The 9,886-nt window shown below is 41.9% G+C and overlaps 1 protein-coding gene across 2 annotated transcripts in view; it reads left to right on the top strand.

Moving 5' to 3' along the window:
- The first annotated feature begins 3,774 nt into the window (after positions 1 to 3,774).
- The window catches only part of LOC119744920 (small conductance calcium-activated potassium channel protein 2-like), an 89,876-nt gene continuing 83,764 nt past the window's right edge, over positions 3,775 to 9,886 (top strand). For both annotated transcript variants that reach the window (XM_038221121.1, XM_038221119.1), the window contains exon 1: positions 3,775 to 5,662. In XM_038221121.1, coding sequence (XP_038077049.1) covers positions 4,805 to 5,662 — 858 coding nt within the window. In that variant the 5' untranslated portion in view covers positions 3,775 to 4,804. The remainder of the gene's footprint in view (positions 5,663 to 9,886) is intronic.

Here is a 9,886-nt window from a genome sequence, read left to right as displayed (position 1 = left end):
AAATCCACTTTTCTTGAAAAAGACAGCACACCAGGTGCTTTGATTTCACAGAATGCTCGAGACTATTAAGGTATTTCATGATAATTTGGTAGTCTTGTTTTTTGATGTTTGCAGATGTTGTATATTACCTTTAATCTTCTCCCACTTGTATCACTCCCCTCCCTCGGTGCTACGGCTGGATATTTTCCGATAACTTCAGGTTTGTTTTGTATTCCGTCCGGCATGCTTTTTATCTGTGTCTATCCAAACAGTTGCGTTTGATGGGCTCGCGTCCGGATTATTGACACTCGCCGTAGGCGTATCACAGTTTACATAGATCAACAGTGGAATGTTGAGGAACGAAAGTCAGTGTTTTTATATTGTGTTTGATAGACAAAAAATTGTTGCAATTGTAAAGTTTGCCTTGGCCAAAATGCCATCTTCTAGTGTTTCTTTCGCTATCGGAATAATATTTATCCTAATTTACATACGCTAGCTATCTCGGAACATCTGTTACGTTATGGATTTGCAGACTCGCGTTGCATGCGCATGGTAGCGGTATCAACTTCCAGAATTATAAATGGGCGATTATATCGAATTTTAGACGGAAACATATGCCCGGTATTAAAGTAGAGTGTAATTCCGCTTAGCGTAAAAAAAAATAATTAAATAACTGGATTACCAGTGAAGATTTTGTGTTGGATCGATCGCTTTTTGTTTCGCTGGTGCTCGCACGTAGCCTCGTGCTTTGAGGGATTTTTTTTTTTTTACTGTGTTTTGAGGGGACCCTGTAAACTGCTTGCTGCAGCGTCTCCCCGACTGCCGAGGCCCGCTTGATTGATGCTGCTATGGGGTCACGCACCTGACATTTAGACGAAGCAGGATTTTGGCTCGAATTCAAGAGGAAAAAAATCCTCTGGCTTGTTAACTATCAAGTGCATTATATTCTTCCTCATTACGAGGATTGTGGTTTTTCATTTTTTTTCACAAAGCCAGCACGGACATATCTCATCTCCCACATCGGACATGGCGCTCGCGGGTAATTAAAGCCCATGGTTATTACTTGCCGCATAATATGAGAGGAAACATTAGCATAAAATGTTTATACGACGACATTTTCGCGAAAATAAAGGGTTTGCTCGTGCATTTTTTGGGGTTGCTTGCCATTCGCCAAATGTCATAATGGCGTGAGTTATCGGTCATTAATCATTCCCCGTCGCTGCAATGATATCCTCCTTAAAGTAGACCTGCCCAACTTGAATACACTCGACTTCAGTCTTCGATTACAACTTTACGTATGGAAAGATACTGATATTGCCAGTAAATACACTATATAGGATTTCTCGTTTGTTTATAACGGTCTTTATATACTATTGTATTATAAATGTTTGTCTGTCCGTTATATTTTGTTCTGTTCTGTTACTTGTATATGTTATAAGTACTTACTATCATACTATATTGTTCGTTTAACTTAAAATGCATTCCCTTTACGAGATTCGGCTTTTTGTGTATGTGCCTCCAACTGTTGTTTTTCTTCATGTAATTATTACTATATAGTGTTTGTATGATGGTTTGGAAATAATGTTGAATTGAATTGAATTAAATATGCATCGCTTGATATGACGGTCATACCTCACATTATATTTCCAAATACCTTTTTCGATGAGAGTATTAAAAAAAAAAAATGTATGTTGTTTTGGATAGCATTCTGCATGCGTTACCATTTCAGCTACCCGCATATAGCTTCTGGAATTAATAATGGTCGTTCATTCGCGTCTTTTTTCACAAATTTTTTTTTTTTAAAGAACTGACGGTTAGCTAGAGAGCCAGACAATGTAAGTTGTAGTTAATGGAATGCTATCAGTTATATAGCCACTTTTATGTACATGTACGTCAAGGGTCTTGTTCATTTTGAGCGTTACAGTAAGGCGGCAGTATCCAATGAACGTTTCGATTTAAAAAAAAAAATTGTTTACTTTATTTTTATTTCTTTAAAAAAAAAAAAAATTTAACACCACAAACTTGCTACATAGTACCCCTGTTATCTGAAAGCTAATGCAAAGGAGACTTTATGCCTACTGGATACAAATTCTTTTCCGCTTACCGGTATGCTGTCGGCATATTTTATTTTTTGGAAGCTGATCTTGATCTACCGGTATGTGTTATTCCTGAATTTGTATTACGGAGAAAACATTCTTCATTCACCCTTAACTCGAATCCCCCTTCGCGTTACCTGCTGAGGGCTCCGGAAAAGGTAAATTACGATGTGATGATACTATACTAATGACTTCCCTGGTGTTTTTCCTTCCCTCGTGTTTTTCCTTTAAGGCAATATACAACATTTTTTTGATGTAATTTTCAGAAATGGATGGATTTGACGGTTAGTATTTTATAGCAAATATTGTTACACTGACCTGTTCAAAGAGTTGTGTTCATTAATGCTGGGGAAAAAACAACGAAAACAAATGCTATTCTAGTAGTCTGGTTGACCTTACTTCAGACGAAACGGGGCAATTTATACACGTCGCGGAATTGTCAAGTCAGGGAATCAGACTATAGCTGGCTTGCACCCGTTCACTGATACATGTGTAGCCGTTTGCAAACATAATGTGGACTAACAAAATTTGGTAAATTGGGGCAAAATTTGAAAAAAGGTAAGTTTTTTTAAACATTGGCGGGCTGACCATTGTTGGAAATTCGACTAAAATTTCACTTTTCTTGAAAATGGCAGCACACCAGGTGCCATGATCTTACTGGATGCTCGAGACTATTATTCACTTTCAGTCAAGTGAGATATTTCATAATAATTTGGTAATTTTGTTTTTTGATATTTGTAAATGTTGTTGATTTCCTTTAAACTAGAACTTTGGAAGCCGTAAAGTGATCAGTAGTATTCCGTCGTCAGATTACTGACCGGCGTGGAATGTTTGGTGCTGAGCGTGTTCCTGCATGAATCGGCCGGGTTTTTTTTTTGGAAGGCCGATACCTCGAACCAATAACACTCCGATTTCTTGGATCTGACCTCCTTGCTCCTTCTCAATTTACTAACCAAAAGGAAAAAAGTTGGAGAAACTAACAAACATATGATGCCAGTTCGTTTGAAAGTTCAACACTGTTCGGATCGGGATACATCTGTCGAAAAAATCCTTCTGTGGTTAAAAGAGGTTTCTCGGGAAATATGTTTTACAACATTCATGGGGTGGGGCGGGAACATTGAACCACAAACGGCAAATGCACTCTCTGATCATTTATCATCGGTTAATTTTAGCTCCTATTAATTGGTAGCGTTTTGATTAAAAATGTATGTGATAGGAAGGTGGCGTGGAAGGAAAAAGTCTTTCAAAAAATTCTGCGCAGGCTATAAGTGGACTAAATCGGCCATCACCGCTGATGATATCCAAACAGTCTCTGCATGTAGTAAACCGGTACCACTACAACCGCCAAAATATCAAGCGGCGCCATATTGGAGAAGATATTAGCTTGCACTGAAAGGCCATTATCTACCCCATATTGTTTTGAATTCCCCCTTCGTGTTTCACGCCGTCCTTCCCGCGGTAATTACACTCATTTCTGAAACGCGTCACTGTACAGTAAACCGGTACTTTATCTCTACAATCCAGCCGGAGTTCATACTCCAGTGCTTTTCATTATGAACCAGTTGACCCGTGACTCTGGTCATCTTTTACAGACCGAGTTGAAAAATTGTATGATTAGTTTCTTGTTCTCTGTGTCTCTTTGCGCATGGGAGAGTGATCCTCGACTAATCTAATGTTTCCTGTCTGCTCTTCTCTTTCTCTCTCGCTCTCATTTTATGCAGGTAGCATAGCAGTGTACTCAACGAAGGCATTCCTTCCTGCGTGAAGACGGAAGACTATAACCACTTTTATTTTTTAATGGATGTCCTGGGAGGAAATCGCTGCGAGGAAAGGCCGGGATTTTAGGTCCGAGTGGCCATCTCCCAGACTACGTGTCGCTGACGTGAATGCTAAATCAGTCGAGAGCAGCGCAGACTGGGCCCAATCACCGTCATCCTTAAGAGTGACCCACGCCGGAGCAGATTGACGTTTGGACGGCAGAGACAGCGAGAGGGGAAATATCCTGACTTCCAGATTTCAGTCATCCTGGCGAGAAGCGGAGGGGTTTTATTCTCGGAGATCTTGGATCCTTTCACATCGCCCTGCGTTTCTTCTCGACACCGACTCTGCCAGGTAGACGAGCTTCGGAGAATTACGGCGCAGATTTGCAAGTATTGACCGCTGCCTTGATTACGTTTTCCCCTTGTGGATTTGGATCAGAGGGAGACAGTGTGTATTTGCGTATTTTTGTAGCGGTTTTGAGGGAATTATTAATTCAGCGACATCAGCGACCGCGAGCTATACGAGAATCAGCAACGCGGAGAGGGACTTTGAGAGTCCCCATTGCGAAGATTACATTGCTGAGGATACCACACAGTACAGCGGCAATTATAAATCACCCGAGCCCGGGCCGCGAGCCCTCCTTGGAGTATTTATATTTCCCCGCGATTCGGCGAGAAAGGGATAAAAATCTCGCGATATTAAAACAAGGGGAAAATGTCAACAAATCGGCGGGAGGTAACATTTCGCGCAGCGGGGAAGCCAGGTTGCCGAGGCAACGTGGAGCTTTCAGATATCGCGTCATCGTTTCATTCGGAATCGAGTTTTTTGTCTTCCAACGCCGGCCAGGTGACCGGACAATCGACACCGACTGATTAAGCGGCGACGACCGACTTTGGCTTTCCGGGACGGACACAATGCGATGGAGGTTGGACTAATATGCATGGTGTGGACTCACCCAGATTGTCGGCATGGCAGTGGTAATGGTATCGCCAGCCAATGAGCAATCATGCATAGATTCGACGGAGCAGTTGCTCTGTCAGCAGACCGACGAGACGACGGCAGCGTGTGCAGGCGTGCTGGCGCCCTCATCTGGCAAGCGCACAACGCCTACCACCGACGCCGACAACGACAAGCAACAACAGCTGCATGAGGCGACCGGTGCGACCATGGATTACCATGGCCGTGGCGGAGGCTGGGAGCCACTCTGCAGTCACCACGCTGGGGAAGAGTACGAACTGCAGGCACGGGATGGGGCCGGCTCGACACCGGACTCTCCCCAAACAACCGCTCATACAGGATTACTGGAGAGGGCAGACAAAGATGACACACATGACGGCGCAACCAAAGAAGAGTTGTTCTTTATCGGTGGGAGTACGAGTGGAAAGCACCCACACAGGGCACAAAGTAGCGCCGGCAGCTCCGGCAGCTCCGGCAGGCGACCTGCACAGAAACGCAAACATCTCGCTGAGCCGTCCAGTGACAATCGGTTTGTCAACCTGGCCCACCGGTCGGCTCTCGTGAACGGTACCATCCCCCGGTTCACGCCGCTTCAGCTGCACCGGTCGGAGCGGTCCTGGGCCCGCTCCTCGGCGGCGGACATGAAAGGCAACGGGGCCGCCGAGGGATCTAGCCGTAAAAGCGGTGGCAGCGGCGGCAAAAAGGGTAAAACCCACTACAGTCACGCCAATACGGGCTACAGACTGGGCTTACGGAGGTCTCTGTTCGAAAGACGGAAACAACTCAGTGATTATGCCCTAGTTATTGCAATGTTTGGAATTGTTGTCATGATCGTGGAAACGGAGCTGTCGTGGTTCTTTTACAGTAAGGTAAGGTATCGTTCTTTTTTCTTAACCAAATATTTTTTTTTACCAAAGGATTTAGGCTTACCTGATAAAAGTCATCAGATTTACCTGTAAGTTGTAAATTATACCCGGTTTAAATTTATCATTCATTGACATGTCATCAATTCTGGTGTGAAGTGCCATAAAGACAAATATTATTGTAAATATTTGTTTTACACCTGTCCTGATATTCAAAGGCAAAAGCTCATGCTGTCTGCTGCACAGATACCATTACCCCGTAATCAGGCCAAATATAATTAGGCCTATGCTAATTTATGCACAAATATGCTAATGTATATGTATGCATAATAGCAAACCCTTGACTGGTCTCCCCCCCCCCCCAAAAAAAATATATTTTCATCAATACTCATTGGTCCTTTTTTTGTCGTGGGCCCTAAGTAGACTTTTCCCACTTTTGTTTCAACTTTAATTCCTACAGAATTATTCACAATCCATCATTCATGAGGCTTTTCACATTTCCATACCTGCTTCATGGATTACCGCAGTCAAGCAGTATGTATGCAGTGAGCGTTGAAATCCGATAGGCCCCTACGCGCGTGTTGTGAAACTCCTTCTAGTAATACCCCAGCGTGTGTTACTGTTCATGCACATAATACCCTCTATGCACAGCAGCAGTACTAAACATGGCGATGGTGAAAACACAACGCATCGAGCAACTGGCCTACATATTGCTTGGTGCGTTCAGGCAGTGTGTTTGTCCGACCAACCGTTAGTATTTTGGCATGAGGAACTGAAGTCGTAAGCAGACGCACTACATGTCATTATTTATTCGTGCGACCATGGCTACACGTAATATTCCCATCCTTAATTACCACATCATGTCGGTCTAGGTATCTTGTCCGATCGTTGTCACAATATATGGGAGATGGATTTTTGGTAATTATAGTCATCCGTCGAACAGTTTGTGTTCAGAAGTAGAAAGGTCACCATTTGTATGTGCTACGTATTCACACTGAATGTGCATGTAATATCTTCCATCTGTGGATATTGTGATATTGCATGTGCGCAACCAATACTTTTCCATCCTGGTGGGCAGCGGGGTAGTGGATGCCACGCATACCTCCACGTTGTCGTGGCATTACGAACCGAGAATATGATTGGGTATGGGGATACGAGGATGGGTTTAACATGCGAAACGCCACTCTACCCAAAATGCCAACGCAAACCACAGTTTACCACACAACAATTTGTCCAAGCGAGTAAGCAACGGATACATTAACGTGAAAATATGGTGGCTGTCTCCTGAAGACATCCATGTACATGGCTACTCTGAATGATCCTCTTCTTAAAAAGCCCGTGGGTACCTACATGTAGGCCTATAGGTAATAATATGCATGGTTTACCGACCAACGGTAATATACACATATGCCATAATACTACACGGTTGGCTTGTACTGTACGCCTCCATGTTTACACTCACACACACACACGGGCCAGCATGTTTACATTTTCTATTACATAGCTGCGAATTTCTCAACATTGCACCCAGCAACCGGACAAAAAGAAACACCCGAGTTTTTGTGCATAGTTTTAATGTCACAGTGATATGATATCATGTCATGAAAGGCCCTAAGGTGCTCTGCATAGCTCATTACGCCTATCTACAGTAGATAGCAACACTAATGGCGTCTATCATACTAGCGCGCTGTCCACGCTGAATAGATTGGCATGGAGCCTATGTAATTTTCAGAAGCAAACATGAAAGTGAATAAAACCTGAATGATAAAAGAGAGGATCATTGCGTATGTAAATATTTTGCATTTACCTCAATCGAACCTTAGGCTGACGGAGATAGCGTCTATGAATTATTCCTCTGCCAAATAATACTGCATAAATCCGCATATGTGCTTTTCATACGCATCATGCTTGCGTTTTGGTTCATTAAAAATATGGCTGAGAGGGAAGGTCTTGTTTCTAATGCCACAGGAAAAAACTAAATGAATGCATATAAAATGCAGCTTACATAGTGTACATGAACATCACATCTGGTGTGTCACTGTATGTGTTCATGTGTTTGTTCCAATTTCTATCAAGCATACTGTGCAGTGGTTAGGCTACCTGCATTTTCACCGGATGCTTGTCATTAATGTCCCCCACAATAAACAAAGTGACATACATATTTGGTTCTGGAGCACTCCTGACAATAAACCCACCCAAGCGCCTCTCGATGAAATAAAGAGGCAATTCGGTCAGTCAATACCCTCAATTTATAGTTACTTTTAAAGTGAAAAGTAGTTTTAAAGTGAAAAATATTCATGTTAACCTTTTAAATATCTGGGGCGGAATATCTTTCAGAATCTGAGACACGTATGTTATAATGTAACGATAAACCACAGAAAATGTCGGCGACATGAAGTTGCACTGCACAGTTGAATAAAAAAAGGCCGCATTGTGCATTCATAGGCTAAACGGCAATAATACCGTTACTGAACGCCTGTTCATTGCAGAGAGTTTTATACGTGGTTTTTTCCTGCTTAGTACCTAGAGGTGAACTGTGACTATTGAATGAGGTGGCCCAAGCCCCAATTTAAGACCGACATTCACTCTGTCCAGCCCTGTGCCTACCACCCAGGAATAACAATAAATATTCTCAAACGGCCTCAGACGGCGATGACCTGTTTGTTTCTTTACAAAAAAATAGAAAGATTTAAAATGGCGTCCGTTGTACGGCATACCAAGGTCAATACACCAATACATTGTAGAGATTTTGTTGCGGTGTTGAATGACGTGCGATTTCCAAACAACCAACGTGTGGGCTGTTCCATTTTAGACCTCGATTTCACGAGCCGTGTTTTGTGTTCTGATCGTCTACCAGCAACAAAACGGCACAAAATGACCTTTAAACTTCCCGCAAGTGTGTTGTGCCGGACAGATAATTCGAAACATTAGAATATTTTCGTTGGGATGTGTCGAGAGCAAATAAATATGCGCGATAGCTAATACTCCAAGCACAAATACGACAAGTACAATAGATACATGTCAACTGTCTCTCGACAAGAAGCGTGCGTTGGTTGTATAATTCGTAACATGACATGTGATTTATATACATGTAGTCGAATTTCACTTGAGTCAATATCCGTGAAGACATGAGATACCCACCAAATCATGTTTAAGCTGTTTCTTTATATCCTATCAAATTCGAGTATTATATTTCCGGCAACCACTAGACCATCACAAGTAAATGTTGAAATCGACATACTATATCAACATGTTATCAGTATATAACAAAGTTAGAGTATATGTTATCAATATTATTTCCCCCTTATTAACGGGAATAACATCTATATGGACATAATGTTTATTCAAAAGCTGCTATCGCTTGTATAATACAGTATTTTGAATTGCACTTATATTCGCTGTTCTTATCATTCTCGGTGACAATAAACGTGTCAAGCCAAGATAAGTCTCAATAGGCCTACATGGAAAAGTCCGGGTCTACTTGAATACCTTCCCATGCAGGGACATCTTGCACGCTATGCAATCATCAACCGCAGCGCCCTGGGGTCCCTCCGGTGGAGAGAAAAAAGTAATGCCAACAACAGACATTCACCGCTTGAATAATCAGGGAGAAGTATTATTGGGGGATAAAAGGCAAAAAAAAAAAGTACAGACGCAAACATGTTTTATAACTGCATTTTGGTTTATTACAGTGTATTTGCATCGGTAATGTGGATCACTTGTCTTGAAGTATTGTGAGAAATATAAGTCAAACGTCAGTATTTTTTATCAAAACATATTTGTTTTTAATACTTATTGTATGGCTCTTCGGAAAAAAACACCTTTGAACTGACACCAAAATAAACCGATGATACAGACCAATTCACATATGTTCGTGGTACGGTAATGTAGAACTCCAGCGCTAGCGTTATAAAACTTATTTCGTCACACATATGTATTATTAAAGTTAACAGTCCTATTATAACAAGTCGCATTTTAAAATTGTACACTTGTTTTCCCACCAGCATATAGTTTCTTCCTGATATAGAACATTTAATTGTCGTAGTAATGTCCATAAGGGTAAACAGTGTTGACATTTTAAATATCAGCAGGCTGCATGAGTCTGTTGCATGCAATCCATATGGTGTCCTGCATATCAAACCAAACATTAATTATCTTTCCATTGAAAATTGTGCGTGTACGTTGAATGATTACGTACTATCCAACGCGACAGTGATAGATTATTTGCAA

The sequence above is a fragment of the Patiria miniata genome, unplaced genomic scaffold (assembly GCF_015706575.1).
Source record: "Patiria miniata isolate m_02_andy unplaced genomic scaffold, ASM1570657v1 HiC_scaffold_7, whole genome shotgun sequence".
Taxonomy (NCBI): Eukaryota; Metazoa; Echinodermata; class Asteroidea; order Valvatida; family Asterinidae; genus Patiria; species Patiria miniata.
The sequence above is the reverse complement of the archived record's forward strand: the minus strand, read 5'-3'. Positions and strand labels throughout refer to the sequence as shown.